The sequence below is a fragment of the Lethenteron reissneri genome, chromosome 50, assembly GCF_015708825.2.
Source record: "Lethenteron reissneri isolate LAM-NWPU_2019-01 chromosome 50, ASM1570882v1, whole genome shotgun sequence".
Lineage (NCBI taxonomy): Eukaryota > Metazoa > Chordata > Hyperoartia > Petromyzontiformes > Petromyzontidae > Lethenteron > Lethenteron reissneri.
The window spans coordinates 1,791,108-1,807,606 of NC_083828.1; the positions used below are offsets into that span (position 1 = coordinate 1,791,108).

The window sequence follows — 16,499 nt, forward strand, 5'->3', positions numbered from 1 at the left end:
TCTGAACCTCCATCATCAACAGCCGTGGTCACTCCACGGCTTGATGAACGCCTCCCCACACACGGTCACCAACTTTCACGATCATGCGAGGCCACAATTGTTCTCTCTGAACGTTGTCATAACGCTCCGAATCATGGGACCTTCCTTGCCAGTATCAAAATATAAGAATGTTTTACCCTTTCTGGAAATAAAACAGGCATGAAGATTTTAAATACCAAACAGAAACCTTTTGCAAGGAATCATGTCTGCATTGACTACATATTTGTGGTGAACATGCAAACGTAAAAAAACATGCTCTGGTAATATATGCATCGTCTTTGAAACTGATTGGTCCACACCAATGACAGATTTCTTTCGAGCCTCGTCTCAAACAGTGTTAGACCAGAGGACGCCAAAAGGCGAACAGCACAAAGGCAATGCACTGTCGGGGCAATGCGAGCTTATATTACCGGACAATGTTTTTTGTTTGCATGCTCACCACAGGTATATGTGGTTAATGCAGACATTATTCCTTGCAAAAGCTTTCTGTTTGGTGTTTTAACATCTTAACACCTGTTTTATTGCCAGAAAGGATAACACCTATTATTCTTAGAACTCTCCGAATAACCACGTGATCTCTGGGACAACGTTGGCATGTGGTTTGCAGAACGTTTGCCAACATTTGCAATCAGCAATCGCCCCAGGAACACGGCTTATTTTGTGTAACCGCCTGTGTCCAACCGTTATTTTATTTTATTAGAAAAAGTAATATTCGTGGCTTTTACAAAACAAAGGGTGCAGTGTTGGATTCAAGATAACCAGATAAACATATCCATTCATCCTGAGTCCAACTTCACAATCAATTATTTCCTGCAAACGGATCGTGTCAGCAAATCTGAGCTGGTTAATGTTTTGTCCATTTACGTATGTTTGCCTCTTATTTCCCAAATGCAATATTAAGGACAAACATCTCATGTCCCCCATAACAGCAGCCTGTCAAAGCATATATTCTATTATGCTTTGTGTCGTTTGAAGTGATGTACCGTCAGTGTATCTGTTCCAGCTCTATTATGGCTTTGGCAATTCCTTTATGCTTTATTAAATAATACATTACATTTCCCAAAGTGCCTTTCAACTCGGTACGCAAGGCACTGCACATCACTATACATACCACTGGCCAAGGGGTAGCAAAACTAAGGAGAAATAAACAGCGGCTAATCGAGAGAACCGAAAGCGAGAGAGAATAAGTGCGTGGCGAGGAAGGGGGTCTAAACCGCGGCGCCGTTCGTCTTCCGAATGTGCGAGCAGCACTTGGCGAGGCGCTTGCTCCACGGCCGGTGAGTAGCTCAGCAGCAGCAAGAGGAGGAGCAGCAGCAGCAGGAGGAGAAGGCAGGTCACCCGGAGTGTGCACAGGGGGAGCCGGCTCCGAGGAACGCACAGGGAGGCACCGGCCATCAAAGGACGAAGCCTTAGGGATGATGGCCAAACATACGGGGGCGGTCAGTAAATTTGAGATAACCTGCTATCCACTTTTTTGAGAGCCTTTAAAGGTCAAAAGGAGACCAGGTGAGACATATTTGTATGAAGACACCCATTGACTCGTGGGAGCTTGAGTGGCTGGAAAAGAACGGCGGTGATATGGACGATGTTCAACAAGGATGGACGCACCGATTAAGAGGGCGTCAGAAGACGGCAACCACGTTGACAGCTTTGGGGTCAAGCACCGTTTCTACACAGATGACGTCCGACTCTTCGCCTCCATCGATTCCACAGACGCCTCTGCACTTCAGAGGCTCTGCGGAGTTCACCGCCAGCCTGCAGCAGTGGCCTCTGGGCCCACGGTCTACCCTTGAATGTTTCCAAATCCGATGTCGTCCCGATTGACACCACGCAGCGCCTCACCACATCCATGCTCCCTTTGAGCATTTTCATCGCTGGCTCCGGTCCACGCACCAGGTCTCCTGGGATGAACTACTAAGGAGGTCTCAACGATGCACATACTGTCGTCCTCTTCTGCTGTGGAGAAAACTATCTTGGTTGCCACTCTGACTGGATTAATATGAGGACGAAACAAACCCCTGTCCCTGGCCCCTCCTCCCTCTCGTGGCTGCTGCTCTCTGAACGAGTCCAGAGCTTTCTGAGATCATCCTCCTGAGTGCACTGAAGCCCTGACACTGCGCTGGTAATAAGTTAACATGCTCTTTTAAATATGTTCCTAGTTTGTATAAGGCTCAAGATATCAAAAACAAATACTCATTATTTCATATAAAATTTTTGTACAATATTTTCGTATCATTGCATCATTGTACTTTATTACTTTTGTCATTTTAGTGACTCCGGCCACTGTTGCAAATGAGACTAACATGGTCTCTCGATTCGCACCTGGTTAAACAAAACCAAAGCTGAACCCAGCCGTTGGCTGCTTAAACAATTGGCTGCTGCATATCGCCAACTTGCCAAGCGTCAGGCTGCCAATTTCGAAACCCTTTACCACACATGGATTTGAAAAGACGAGCCGTAACACTCTGCAACGTCGTTTAGAAATCACATCGCGGCAATGGTCGGTATGCAGCAAAAGGGTTTAAACATCGACAGCCTACCAATTCAATTGGCTGGGTTGCAGTCGCATAACGAGCGTCGGGGGGCAGGCCCCGTTGACAACCACCCTGAGATTTGTTTTCAACAACAGTTTCAAAGAACAACTGATTTAAAACGGGGTTTACATTTTTTAAAATAAAAATGCGTTTCACGTTTTATTTTAATTTAATTAGAGCAGTAACGTTTGGTGACTGTGTGAGACAAATCCAATATTGGGGCCCCACCCGACCGATTGCCGCACCCCCCGAGCTGATAATGTCGTGACTACGCCACTGCTGGGTTGGCAAAGAAGAATATTGCTTTGAAGAGCCCAGACGCCGGGAATCACGCTCCCAGAGGCCGGGAATCACGCTCCCAGACACTGGGAATCACGCTCCCAGACACTGGGAATCACGCTCCCAGACGCTGGGAATCACGCTCCCAGACGCCGGGAATCACGCTCCCAGAGGCCGGGAATCACACTCCCAGACACTGGGAATCACGCTCCCAGAGGCCGGGAATCACGCTCCCAGAGGCCGGGAATCACGCTCCCAGACACTGGGAATCACGCTCCCAGACACTGGGAATCACGCTCCCAGAGGCCGGGAATCACGCTCCCAGACACGCCAGGAATCACGCTCCCAGACACTGGGAATCACGCCCAGACACTGGGAATCCCACTCACAGACGCCAGGAATAACGCTCCCAGACGTCAGGAATCACGCTCCCAGAAGCGGATAAGCTGGAAGATTGCTTGGAACCCGGACAGACACAGTTGGAATTTGGCCATCTACGTGCTGCCAGCGTGTGCGGCGCTAAGCCAAGTTAAGTCATTGAGATTTCTTAGTTCAGTCGCGGGAAACGCACCGCAGCAAGGAAACAAAACAAGCCAAACCAGCCAATCCTTTCTCAAAACCTGCACAGCTGCTTGTTCTTCCACAGTTACCCACCTGGGTCACACACCTGGCATCCCCTGTGAAGCCCACACACGTGTGTGGCCAACGTGGAGGAAAGGCGGAACTGTGGACTCCGCCGCCCGTCGAGGGTTGTCTCGCTCACGGTCTTGGTGTCTCGGTGTCTCGCACACAGTTTCTCGCTCACAGTCTCTGTGTCTCTATTTACAACCTCAGCAGGAACGTGTGCAGGGTTCCACCTCTGGGGAACCCAGCAAACGCAGGGAGAGGCTTCCAGCGTTCCGCCTCGATGGCGTAGGGCATCGCAATCATGCGGTTGAGCGTGAACACTCGGTCGCCCTTCACGACCGAGCAGAACAGCGCGCCCTTGCTGTTCATGTACTGCCCGGCCAGCGTCGTCCACGCCGCGCTGCTGATGTTGTAGCGGTCGATGGCGCAGTGCAGGAAGTCGTCGTAGGGCCCGTTGCGGATCACGTAGAGGTTGTCCCTGTGGGCCACCATGCAGTGGCCGTAGCTGTGCGGCTTGACGAGCGTGGCCAGGCGGCGCCAGGCCTCTCCGTCCGCGTCCAGCTCCGAGATGGTGGTGGTGTCGAGCGGCTTCCACAGGCACACGAAGGCGCGGCCCAGCGTCGTGGCGCAAGCCGCCCCGGCGGCCGCCTGGGGGAGCGGCGCGCAGGGCGACCACGCCTCGGCGCGCTCGTCGAAGCTCTCCACCGTCGCCAGCTTAATGCCGCCGTGCTCGCCGCCGATCGCCAGCAGGCGGTCCCGGTGGGCCAGCAGCGCGAGGTTGTAGCGCGGCTGGTTGGGGCCTGCGAGCTCGCGCCACACCTTCCGGAGCGGGTCGTAGCAGAAGGTCGTCTCCACGGGGTCGCGTTCCATCCCGCGGATCCCGCCGACCAGGTACAGCTTGTTGTTTAGCACGGCGATACCCGCCAGCGCAGAGCTCGCGCTGCAGGGAAGGGCCGTGACCGCCTCCCAGCGGTTGTGGACTTCGTCCAGGCAGCAGACGGTGCGCGACTTGTCGTCCAGGTAGGCGTTCGACGAGGAATACGTGCCGACCGCCGACAGGCGGCTCGGCTGCAGCGCGGACACGTGAAGCCGGTGCTCCTCGGACAGGAGGCTCAGCCTGCTCGCGAAGCGCGGCTCGTCGAGCACGTCCCGCACAAAGTGAGCGGCGCAGCGGCGCGCCCGCTCAACGCCGTACTCGCTGGCGGCGACGAGCATCTCGACGCAGTTGTCCGAATCTACCGCCGCGCTCAGGTACGCGACCAGAGCGCTCACCTGCAGGAAGCCGGCGGCCTCCACCGCGTCGACGACGTCGTCGGCTCGGAGAGGCGTGGCGCCGTCATCCAGGACTCGCAGCATGATGGAGAAACCGTTGGCGGTTATGCATCCGGTTATTTCCAGCTCATCGCGCTGGCACTCGCGCATTCCGGAGCGGAAGAGTGCGTCAAAGTAGTCGCAGTGCTCGGCCATGCGGCTCCGGTTGACCTCGAACACGACCCCTTCCACCGTGACACGCAGATCGCGCGTCGGCGACGGCTTGCTCATTATTGCGCCGCTCGGTTCACTGCCACCGCCACCACCCCGATCGTGAAGCCACCCCGGTCATCGTGCCACCCCTCTCCTCTCACGACCCCCCAAATCATCGCACCACCCGACTCGTAGCACCGCCCCCTCTCATCACGCAACCTGGATTATGGCACCACCACGATCATCGGCATGAGCTTCCACGAGCTGGGGGCATGTGCTGGCCGACCGCTGGACCCTCGCGTTTGACCTGCTGCTGTTCTGTGCATTGGTGAGCCGCAAGCCCTGCGCTATGAATAGCACGCGTATATATAGCCACCAATGCGCAGCGAGCACTCGAATTACCACCCACAGCCCTGCCTACACCTTACACTAACAACATTGACATTACTTAATACCCAGCTGATGCACTGATGTTACACTTAAAGTGTAAGGTCGAGACAGATTTTGTTAAGGCCTTCATCCAGCATTGGATTGATCAAGGCTGATGATGATGAAATGTAAGGATTCAGTGTTGTTTTTGAAATCTCAAATATACTTTATTTAATGATTCGAGAGCCAATTTAAAATATTGCAATTAAATCTGCGAAACAGATTACATTTTACATCGTAATGCGACACGAGAGACCAGACTATGAGCAGTAAGTAACTGAAACAGAAGAGATGGTAACTCAACGGCAGGACCCATGCACGCACATCAGAGAACACAGGCACGGCTTTGCACTCCTGAGTGCTTAAACGGAATAAATAATCTCTGGGTCTGAAAACATGGAGCCTGCCAAAGACCTTGCTGGATATAACTTCGTAAAATGTAAAAACTAAAAATAATAATTAAACCATAAATACATTTAGGCATGCCAAGAAATAATCCTGTTCTCCGATGCGTTTGCTGGTTGCACTGCACGCTGGTCGGAATGGTGTTCAATGTCTCGCGCTGGGAGCTTGTTCAGCAACCGCTTTCGAAGCTCTTGACGGAGCAAAACGTCGGGGACACCGTTCCGACCAACGTGCGGTACAACTAGAAAAAAAACACATCGCAGAGCTACACAACAGTTTAACCGTGGAAACCTAGATAGTGCCAGAACCGCCCATCTGTTTTTTACGGATATCGAACTTGGGATTGCCAAGCGCTGTCAAGCCGAAGGAATGCTGGGCCTCTTAAGGTCTGAGCGCCTAAAGAAGATATCTTGCTGGTAGGCCTTGTACTCCGCCAAGTCCAGCTGACTCGAGGCCGTCCTGATGTCGTTGTGAATGGCGTCAATGAGGTCGTCTGTTGGGAAACATAAACATTTGCCACGCTCGCGTTAGCATTGGTACTCAACTCCTGTTCACACCCCCAAGCATGGCGGGGGCAAGTCTATCTCTATGGGAACCATTGTTGACTTTGCCATAAGAGTGGCAATATTTTTTTAATAAATTTCTAAATCAATGGTAAAGCACCCAGGCCTCCAACAACAACAGCCGCAATTTGTCACAAAGTGGTGGTGACGTAACCACTGTGCTTGTTCCAGGCCAGGTGCACGCCCGAGATCACGTGAAGTGTCGAAGGCTCACTGGCAGGGCACGGGACAGACTCAGGTGCCATGGGTTGACTGACTGAGATGACTGGCCGATGCACCACCTTGGGCCCAGTGGCTTCCCTACCCCCACGCCCCCCCCCCACACACAAACACACAGAGGAGGATCTCTCACTGTCGCACCCAGGGAGTCGAATCCTGTCTCCGCACGGATGTAACCAAGGATCACAATGCTCAGCACCTCGCCGTAGAAGTCCTCCTCAAAAGAGTGGATGATGTGCACCTCCTGCGACACAGGAAGATATACGCACGCGTAAGGTCAAAAGTGCAGCCCTGCAATTTCTTGACTAAATTCACTGCTGGTGGAAGGGCCTCCACTAGAGGGAACTCCACAGAGCACCACTAAAGGGTATTGTTGCCTACTCTGACAGTCTTTGTTTGCTTGTTGTAGTACGGAGTTAGAATGATGGCTTTAATATAAGTTGTCTTGTGGTTGTTGTTTGACTTGCATCCCACTGGGATTGTTGCACAGCGTTGGTGTACGGTGCTTTTTCCTGGATTTTTCTGTTTGCGCATAGTCACTTTAATGTTTTCTTGTTCATGTTTTTGTTCTTTGTTTGTTGCGGTTGCACCCGATTCAAGAGCCGAATGGCTCACAGGGCTATACCTAATAAATGAAACTGAAACTAAAGAGGTAGGCAGCACCAACACTTTGCCCCAAAACACCTGAGCATTATTCGACCGGTAGCGCCACGAGGTGCAATGGAACCTGCGACCTCTGAATTCGAAGTCGAACATTCTCACCGTTACACCCTAGCAGCATTGATGATGATGGTGAACGAAGATGATGTATGTAACAAACACGCGTGTGCCACGTGTAATTACGGGGCGTGCAGGGAGATGCGGCGAATGCCAGAACGATCCGATAGACAAATCGCGTGAGCGAGCGAGCGAGGGAGGGAGGGGACGTGCCCAGAGGCTCCGCTCACCATGGACTTCTTGGTGTTATTATAGAACGGGTTCCAGCCGATGCTCATCACCATCTTGTGCACATCTCCGCTGCCCACGCACGCCCAGCCAAAGTAAATTCCCGTGGCCACGTCCGCCGGGAGCTGCTCCACCACCGGCTCGGGGAGGTTCGCTGCGAGGTGAAGAGATGAGCAAGGGATCTTTGAGCATATTCATCACGACAACAACAATAATAGCAACTCAACAAGAACACCTCAACTCAGCACCCCCAACACTGCACACAAACCTCACATCCACTCAACACCCTCTAAATGCCCAACAAGGTGGCATCATGGCCCACGAACGCCCCGCAGTCACAGAGCGACTGTGGACATAAACCCTGTCACAACATACTCTTTGTTTTTTCGGTAAAGTCACGTAGGTAAAACAAAATAAACCCCACTTGATACAGTAATTTTGCTGCGACGGTGCCACCTGAAGACGGAAGCTTGTGTTACCTCCGAAACGTCGTGATTTAATTAATTTCTATTTTATTTTTTACCTACGTAACTTTCCCGAAAAAAACAAAGAGTATGGACCCTTGCAGTCACGAAAACTTCTAATCTATAATCCTGTCACAACACCCTAATCAATACGCCTAATATCCCGAAGCATGACGTTAACACCTCAATACAACACCCGAATTCAACAGCCCAAAACACTGGCCTAACACCCCAATACAACCGACTAACCACTCGCGCAACATCTCAAAACACTAAACCACTCAACACTCGACTCAGTAATCCAACGCTTCGTCATGCAACGCAACACGTTAGAAGCCAAACCCGACACATTGACAACGACCCCTGTACTCAAACAATGACCACAACACTCGATTCCAGTGTCCATCACTCAATGTCAGAGGGGGAGGGGCACTATCGCCGATAAGACATCATCAGTGTGAGGGCCGCCACACATTTGAAACCATTGGGGTTTGACCGCAGCACGATGATGTTGGGGGTGTTTTCACATCTGCTGTAGTATTGCCAGGGGCCGCACTAAAGGCCACCAGGGGCCGCCAGTGGCCCGCGGGCCTTGCCATGGAGACCGCCGCCGCTCTATTCGCAACAACCTTGCCGCTGTGCACCCCAAGCCAAGCCCCCTAAAACAAGCACTCTCACCGCTACACCAACCCGAAAGGCCCCCCTACCCCTGGGTCCCCCTACCCGTGACCCCCTACCCGTGACCCCCCTTACCCGTGACCCCCCTACCCGTGTCCCCCTACCCGTGACCCCCCTACCCGTGACCCCCCTACCCGTGCCCCCCTACCCGTGCCCCCCCCTATCCGTGCCCCCCTACCCGTGCCCCCCTACCCGTGGCCCCCCCTTACCCGTGGGTATGCCGAGCTGCTTGCTGCCTCTGCCGAAGCCCTTCACCACCTTGCCGCGGCACCAGCACGGGAGGCTCTTCATGGCACGGCGACCCCTGGGGAGAGAGGCGAGGTCAGCTCCGAGGTGAAAGGAGGGGGGGGGAGGTCAAGGGCGAGGTCACGGGGTCCAGGGGTCACGGTAAATAGGTCACGGGACGCGCGTCGGCGCCGAGTCACGCACGGGGTGGGGGGGGAGGAGCTACGGGAAGCCGGGAGTCACGTGGGTCACGGCGCCACTTCCTGTAAAGAGCGCCCCCGGAAGCGGAAGTTCGTGGGGAGGAGGGAGCGCGGGATTCCTGACGTCATTCACGATGGCGGTGAGGACGGAGCGGGAGACGTGGGGAGAGAGAGGGGAGAGAGGAGAGAGAGAGATATAAGGGGATGGGGAGGGAGACGGCGAGACACGGGGACACGGGGACACGGGGAGGGAGCCGGAGAGACACGGTTACATGGGGAGGGAGGGAGGGGGACATGGGGACAGAGTGAAACAGAGACACCGGGACAAGGGGACGGAGAGATACACGTGGGGACACGGAGACACATGGGGGGGGGACACATGGGGACACGGAGACACATGGGGACGGAGAGACATGGGGACACATGGGGACACGGAGACACATGGGGACGGAGAGACACTGGGACGGTGTGGGAGGGGAGAGTCGCGTGGAGACGGGGACGTCTCCATGTCCCCGTGTGAACGTCCATTCGGGCATGTAAAGAGGAAGACGTTGAATGAGACCTGTAGTAATGTGGGAGTAGGGATACGTAGACACGGTGCATGAAGACACGGGGATATGGCAACATGGACACGTGGGGTGGGGGGGTGGTCTGGGGACATTGGTACATTGAGATGTGTAGTACTGCACTGTAATGGGGAGCTGAAGGTATGGGGATAGAGACACGGGTACTGACTCTGACGCGTGGTTGCCTGCTTACATTCGGACAGGGGTGTACATGGAGGCATGGGAACTTCGGGCCCAGCATCGAGACATGAGGACATTGAGCCAGTGAGCCCTGGGAACACAGATCTAGAGTTCTGAATACATGGGGGGCATTGCCATAGGGAGAATGTTACTTATGGGGAGCTGCGGGCATGGTAAAATGAAACATGGCTTAATTTGTGGACGTGGGGTAATGTGGACCTCGGGACCCGAAGACAAGAGGGGCATAGAGACATTGGGGGGGAATGGGACCATGGGGACACGGAGACCTTGTGACCATGGGGATGTGGATGCATGGAAACTATGTAGACACGATCAGGAACCACAACATGGGGGGGGGGGGGGGGGACGCTGGGATCTGGAGACATGGGTTACGCATCGTGGTGGAACTTTGGATACGGGGGGGGGGGGGGGTGGCTGGAAGGGATCTCCGCGAGCGGTGATCCTAACCGCGCTCAGGGGGTGACCTCGCGTGCTTTGTGTGCCCTCAGGACAAGGAGAAGAAAAAGAAGGAGAGCATCTTTGACCTGTCCAAGTACCTGGACAAGAGCATTCGCGTCAAGTTCCAGGGCGGCAGGGAAGGTGCGTAATCTTGAGTTCGCTTACTGGTTTGTTGAATGGAAAAAAATCAAACTCGATGCGTTCGTCAATAACGCTGTGGCCTCAAAGTAAATATATAATACATAGGCGACGTTTCAGGCAATGGCCCTTAATAACAGATCAGAGCGATAGTGGACAAAGGGTTGAAGATGGCACTTTACAGCTGGGGCTCAAATGAGAATTGCAATTTTTTTTGTATTTCTCTTTTGTCACTTAGACAAAATGTTGTTGCTAGGTAAACACAAAGAGTTGCTAGATTACGTTAGTTGGTGATGCTGCTTCTGGTGGCAGTGGTGCACAACCACAACAAAGAAACTCAACACATTTACCACTTATACTGTGGCCTTTACAGGAAAATTATATAATCAGAGACGTTTCAGGGAACGGCCCTTATTCATGCGCTGTTGCACGGAACGTAAACGGGTATATTAATTTTAATGCATTGTCATTGGCAAAGTTACTCGATCTAGTGACAATCGCCAAGTTGCCAACACTGATCGGTGCTTCGGGTGTCTCCCCCCACAGCCAGTGGCATGCTCAAGGGATACGATCCGCTCCTCAACCTGGTGCTGGATGGCACTATCGAATATCTGCGAGGTGGGTGGCCCTGCGACACATCTTATTATCGACATATGGGTTGTGCTAAGTGATTGTTGGTGCTGGTTAGTAATGTCGCAGTGGTAATGAATGTTGCTGAATAGTGATGGTGGTGGCGATGCAGGGCAGTGCTGCTGAATGGTAAATGTATCGAGCCTGGGTGGTCCTGGTGGTGCTCCGCATTTGTGACAAGTGGCGGTAACGAGTGGCGGTGGCGTAGTTGTGACGGTGGTGGGTGTCGTCGGTGCTGAGTGGTAGCGGTGTCGGGGGCTGGTGGAAACAGTGTTGGTGGTGGCATTAGTGGTGTTGCGGTGTTGTTGTTGGCGACACACAGACCCGGATGACCAGTACAAGCTGACGGAGGACACGCGACCGCTGGGCCTCGTTGTGTGTCGTGGAACGTCCGTGGTGCTCATCTGTCCCCTGGACGGCATGGAGGCCATCCCCAACCCCTTCGTGCAACAGGACGGCTGACCTTGGGTCATCTCGGGCGACCCCTTGAGTAACCCATGGATGACCCCACATCCTGCAAGCTCGGTCAACGTGCGATGGAGGCGTCATTTCTTAGCCGTCGTGGTGTCAGTGTTGCCCGTCGATGGGTAGCCCGCGGTGCGTTTGCATGGAAATAAATGAGACGGGGGACTGGTTTTGTAATAAAGTTGATTTTAATGTTTTTTTATACTTGCGAACCACCAAGTGTTGTCGGAATAGTCGTACTTTCCCTGAGTTACTCCTACCATTGTGGTTTTAATAAGGTAGCGCTGTGTCGTGAGCAAAACTCGCTATACCTCTAATAAAACACCTCCCACGTGGCTGCTGACTTTTCGTACATTTATAGGGATCTGTACTTGCAATTGTAAACAAATAAAAAGCTGAACCGTTTTTTTAAGTCATTCAAACTCAACACAATTTGTCTGTCACTTGGTGATGCTGAACAGTGTTTTTTTGGGACTGAACGATAAGTCGGGAGTGTTTATAGATCAACCCCAATGCTTTATTTTGTAACGGTCGTGAGCACAGATTATGATTAAGCCATCCGTGGAAACCAAACCCAATAGTAAAAGGCACTCAAAACCAAACTCCCATCTAACGCGACTACCATGGGTACTGTTCCCATGAGCTACACTTATTGATTCCCCCACCCGTGTTGAGGACTGTCTACCAGACACTGTTTCATCTCATCCACATTGTTCACCACCAGACACTGCAGGTCACCTCAATTATCTTTCTGCTTCTTCCCTCGCCTCATCGTCCCTTCTCTCAAAAGCTCTTTATTCAAGTAGAACTGAATCTTGTTGAAGGAAGTCACCCCCCCCCCCCTATTGGCGAAGCTATTATGGCCATAGTGCAATTTGGCGAGAGCGACCGAGTGACGTGAAGTCGGGCCCCGCCACTCGTGCTCGCCTACACACCAAGGCGCTGTTGTTGCCGAGCCGCCCTCTGGCCCCCGGGGATTCCTGCTAGCCTAGGGACGGCACTAACCCCATCTCGGGCGCACTGGTCTTGATGAGCGCCTGCACGGTGCGGAAACTGGGGTGGTCTTTGTCGGCAACGAGTTGCAGCAGCACCGCCTCGCTTGTCGTCACTATCACCCCGGCCTGAGACAGCCTCTGCGAGACAATGCGGACACGCACGGCGGACAGGTGTAAATGTGTGTAAACGCACGGTTACACGGGTGAAAGCAGTTACCCGGGTGCAAGCAGTTACCCCGGTGCAAGCAGTTACCCCGACACGCGAACACGCACAAATGCAAAACATTTGGGCAACCAGTTACCTAGGGCTGAAGATGTTCAAGAACCTTTTTGGTGGGACACATTAAGATACCAAGGGGTCGTCCAATACCAGCGCGCGTGCCGAGTGTAAAGAGGCCATTGGAGTGACTTAGCACTCCAATGGCCTCTTTCCCCCCTCTCACCTTTCCCCACAGGCAGTGTGTCCCGTTATGCAGTCGGGTAAATCGTGCGTGCCAACGAGCAAAGTGTAGGTCTTCTATGCGCCATCGGGTTTTAAACCACGTGCGCACTGATAATTGTTTTTTTACCCTTCTATCTGGCAACAAAACTGACACCTTTTTACAAGGAGTCATGTTTGCATAGACCGCAATACCTGCAGTCATAATACAAACAAAAGAACATAACTCTGATAATGTGCACTGTCCTTGAAGTTGATTGGTCCACACCCGAGACAGCTTTCCTGAGAGCCTAGTCTCACATGGGTTGGACCAGAAGACGCCAAAAGGCGCACAACTCAAAGACAATGCACCATCAGAGTATGAGAGCTCGGGGCAAACATCTACACTATGGGGACCTCATTTGCCAGTAAAAAGGTGTCAGTTTTGTTGCCAGAGAGAAGGGTAAAGAACCAATTATCATTTTTACTGGCAAATGAGGTCCCCATAGTGTAGATGTTTGCCCCGAGCTCTCATACTCTGATGGTGCATTGTCTTTGAGTTGTGCGCCTTTTGGCTCATCTGGTCCAACCCATGTGAGACTAGGCTCTAAGGAAAGCTGTCTCGGGTGTGGACCAATCAACTTCAAGGACAGTGCACATTATCAGAGTTATGTTCTTTTGTTTGTATTATGACTGCAGGTATTGAGGTCTATGCAAACATGACTCCCTGTAAAAAGGTGTCAGTTTTGTTGCCAGATAGAAGGGTAAAAAACCAATTATATTTTACTGGCAAATGAGGTTCCCATAGCACGTGCGCACTGTTTGGCGCAACATTCGACGTTTCGCTCCACGTGCTGGAAGGAGCTTCTTCGGTCACGGCACGTGGAGTGACACGTGGTTACACGTCGAGTGACACGTGGTTACACGTCGAGACCCAATGGGAGAACTGCAACGTCTCGCATCGCGCGCTCTCCCTTTACGATGGCGGCGGCAGCGGCTGGCGGACAGTCGACGGTCAGTGGACGGACAGTGAGCGGACAGTGAGCGACCCGTGGGCGAGGAGCGGCGCGCAGCGAGAGACCTGCAGTGCGAGCAGCCGGTCGGTCTGGCTGCGTGACGACGTCGCGTCGCCCACCACGTGCACCTCGTAGCCCCTGGCCGTCAGCTCCAGGGCCGTCTGCTGGATGCACACGTGCGTCTGTGACGGGACACGCGCGCACAGTGGTAGTGTCAACTTGTATACAGTTACATTCGTGGAGGGAGTTTGGAGAACATGGGCAGGTTAATGACATCATCCCGTACCTCCGAAAGAAGTTCAACATACATCACCTCACCACAACCGATAATCTGGTTGAATCACAGCCTCGTCTATGCGAGTCTTTCGGTCTCTATATGGGTCGTGTTGATGACTCGGTTACACTTTGTCCTCCGTGTACTTAACTTCTCATTGGCCCTGCTTGGCCATGAGCCAAATTCAGACGCCTTTTAGTGAGGCCCAGCATAGCACGATTTGGTTTGGCTCGGCACAGCCAAGGGTCCTGCGTTACTAATTGAACCCTTGCTAATTGGCTGTGTCGGGTTTAACGACGCATTTTTTTTATTTACGCGATCTAACCCAAAAAACCTCTTATGGCTCTGTGCCCCAGTGGAAACGGGGTTTACGATTCTCACCTCGACGCCAAAGAGAACCACGCTGCGGACTGCCCTGAGCTCCCCCAGCAGCAGAGCCTCCACCTCGGGCACCAGCATGGAGAAGCGGGTCTTGGGGAGGACCGCCCTGGCGCCAGCGAGGTTCAGCTCCGGCACGGTGCTGCCCAGGCCCCTGGGGTACTGCTCAGTCACCACGATGGGGACGTCCAGCTCCCGCGCGCCCCCTATCTGCGGCGTCGAGAGGGATGGTGGGGAGAGACAGCTCAAGCTGGGCACAGCTCCGACAGCTGCACGACTCACGACTGCTCAGCATTGCTCAGAACGCGACTGGCACCGCTTACCGTCCTCGGCATCGCTTGGCATTTCTCAGCGGCCACTCGGAACCGCTCAGTATCGCTAGGCACCACTCAGGTCAGGACGGCTCAGCACAGCATCGCTGGGCACAGCTCGGGAACACTCAGCATCGCTGGGCACAGCTCGGGAACACTCAGCACCGTTCGGCACCGCTCAGTGCGGCACAGCTGAGCACCCACCAGTCTCTGCGCCACCAGCGCGACCTCGCCGAAGAACTTGACGGCAGGGCGGAACCGCTCCTGCATGTCGCAGCAGAAGAACGCGGAGCTGTGCGGCTCCAGCAGCCCCAGAGGTCGAGACGCCTGCGAGTGAACACGAGTCACAAGGGAGCAAAACTCGCGCGCACACGCGTCGATTCTGTAGCGCTCTCTGAACACGCGTTTATCATGTAAAGTATTTAATTGTTCATGGCACGAGACGCGCAGGCAGAACGTGACACACACGAGTTCCCGTGTGACACACACACGAGTTCCCGTGTGACACACACACTACCTGCCCCCGTGCGACACACACACACACACACACCTGACCCCGTGTGACACACACACACACCTGCCCCCGTGTGACACACACACACACCTGCCCCCGTGACACACACATACACCTGCCTCCGTGTGACACACACACACCTGCCCCCGTGTGACACACACACACCTGCCCCCGTGTGACACACACACACACACCTGCCCCCGTGTGACACACACACCTGCCCCCGTGTGACACACACACACCTGCCCCCGTGTGACACACACCTCTCCCCGTGTGACACACACACACTACCTGTCTCCCGCCAGACAGAGGCACCGCCCTGAGCCTGCAGGGCGCCTCGATGCTCATCTCGGGACCCGCGTCCACGAAGCTCCCCCACTGCTCGCTGTAGAGCTGCACGGCGAAGTCCCCGCGCAGCGCCGCCTCCTGCTCCCGCTCGCCGGCGAACGCGCTCCGGAACGCGGCCCGAGACTCCTCCAGCCCCGCGCCGCGAGACAGCGGCGCCACCCGGGCCCGGTCACCCACACACAGCAGCGCGCTCAGCTGCGAGGACATGGCGAGACGGACGGCTTCACCGCCACTAGCACTCACTCACTCACTGCTGCTGCTCACCACTGTGACACTCACTGCTGCTGCTCACCACTGTGACACTCACTGCTGCTGCTCACCACTGTGACACTCACTGCTGCTGCTCACCACTGTGACACTCACTGCTGCTGCTCACCACTGTGACACTCACTGCTGCTGCTGCTGCTCACCACTGCCACACTCACTCACTCACTGCTGCTGCTGGTCACCACTGCCACACCCACTGCTGCTGCTCACCACTGACACACTCACTGCTGCTGCTGCTCACCTCTGCCACACTCACTATTATTCCTCACCACTTCTCACCGTGACACTCACTTCTGCCTACTGATCACTCACGCTTGCTGGTTCTCACTGGCGCCTGTGCTGCTTACTACGAATACCACTGCTCGCTGGTGCTCACTATTCCTCACCACTCCTCACTGATGCGGCTCACCACTGCGCCCACCCTGACCCCTCCCCACCCTGACCCCACGCTGAGCCTCTGACCCCTGAC

At 54.1% G+C, this 16,499-nt stretch overlaps 4 protein-coding genes across 4 annotated transcripts; 1 reads left to right on the forward strand and 3 right to left on the reverse strand.

The window, feature by feature from the left end:
• Positions 1-763: 763 nt before the first annotated feature.
• LOC133355181 (kelch repeat and BTB domain-containing protein 13-like) lies at positions 764-5,134 on the reverse strand. Its single transcript, XM_061572527.1, has 2 exons — positions 3,507-5,134; positions 764-1,447 (listed from the first exon to the last, which is right to left on the reverse strand). The coding sequence occupies exon 1, from the start codon at positions 5,019-5,021 to the stop codon at positions 3,675-3,677; it is 1,347 nt and encodes a 448-aa protein (XP_061428511.1). The 5' UTR covers positions 5,022-5,134; the 3' UTR covers positions 764-1,447; positions 3,507-3,674.
• A 452-nt stretch (positions 5,135-5,586) lies between these two features.
• LOC133355182 (riboflavin kinase-like) lies at positions 5,587-9,092 on the reverse strand. Its single transcript, XM_061572528.1, has 4 exons — positions 8,856-9,092; positions 7,507-7,658; positions 6,701-6,803; positions 5,587-6,270 (listed from the first exon to the last, which is right to left on the reverse strand). Exons 1-4 carry the CDS (start codon positions 8,935-8,937, stop codon positions 6,134-6,136), a joined length of 474 nt encoding a protein of 157 aa, XP_061428512.1. The 5' UTR covers positions 8,938-9,092; the 3' UTR covers positions 5,587-6,133.
• Positions 9,093-9,155: 63 nt separating this feature from the next.
• LOC133355116 (U6 snRNA-associated Sm-like protein LSm7) lies at positions 9,156-11,925 on the forward strand. The gene is made up of 4 exons (XM_061572421.1): positions 9,156-9,211; positions 10,327-10,417; positions 10,961-11,032; positions 11,367-11,925. The coding sequence occupies exons 1-4, from the start codon at positions 9,206-9,208 to the stop codon at positions 11,504-11,506; spliced, it is 309 nt and encodes a 102-aa protein (XP_061428405.1). The 5' UTR covers positions 9,156-9,205; the 3' UTR covers positions 11,507-11,925.
• Positions 11,926-12,031: 106 nt separating this feature from the next.
• LOC133355115 (isochorismatase domain-containing protein 1-like) lies at positions 12,032-16,448 on the reverse strand. Its single transcript, XM_061572420.1, has 5 exons — positions 15,707-16,448; positions 15,106-15,228; positions 14,594-14,800; positions 14,004-14,120; positions 12,032-12,642 (listed from the first exon to the last, which is right to left on the reverse strand). Exons 1-5 carry the CDS (start codon positions 15,968-15,970, stop codon positions 12,493-12,495), a joined length of 861 nt encoding a protein of 286 aa, XP_061428404.1. The 5' UTR covers positions 15,971-16,448; the 3' UTR covers positions 12,032-12,492.
• Positions 16,449-16,499: the final 51 nt, after the last annotated feature.

Bases quoted from the DNA above. Each gene is read 5' to 3' on its own strand.
- LOC133355181 (XM_061572527.1), bottom strand. From the start codon at position 5,021: ATGAGCAAGCCGTCGCCGACGCGCGATCTGCGTGTCACGGTGGAAGGG.
- LOC133355182 (XM_061572528.1), bottom strand. From the start codon at position 8,937: ATGAAGAGCCTCCCGTGCTGGTGCCGCGGCAAGGTGGTGAAGGGCTTC. The intron at 7,659-8,855 runs GTAAGGGGGGGC...TTCACCTCGCAG, and splicing joins GCAGCTCGGCATACCCACGG to CGAACCTCCCCGAGCCGGTG. The intron at 6,271-6,700 runs GTGCGACAGTGA...GTTTCCCAACAG, and splicing joins GACAGGATTCGACTCCCTGG to ACGACCTCATTGACGCCATT.
- LOC133355116 (XM_061572421.1), top strand. The intron at 10,418-10,960 runs GTGCGTAATCTT...CTCCCCCCACAG, and splicing joins GTTCCAGGGCGGCAGGGAAG to CCAGTGGCATGCTCAAGGGA. The intron at 11,033-11,366 runs GTGGGTGGCCCT...GGCGACACACAG, and splicing joins CACTATCGAATATCTGCGAG to ACCCGGATGACCAGTACAAG.
- LOC133355115 (XM_061572420.1), bottom strand. From the start codon at position 15,970: ATGTCCTCGCAGCTGAGCGCGCTGCTGTGTGTGGGTGACCGGGCCCGG. The intron at 14,801-15,105 runs GTGGGTGCTCAG...TCGACGCCGCAG, and splicing joins CGCTGGTGGCGCAGAGACTG to ATAGGGGGCGCGCGGGAGCT. The intron at 12,643-14,003 runs GTCTCTCGCTGC...ATTGTCTCGCAG, and splicing joins ACCGGCTGCTCGCACTGCAG to AGGCTGTCTCAGGCCGGGGT.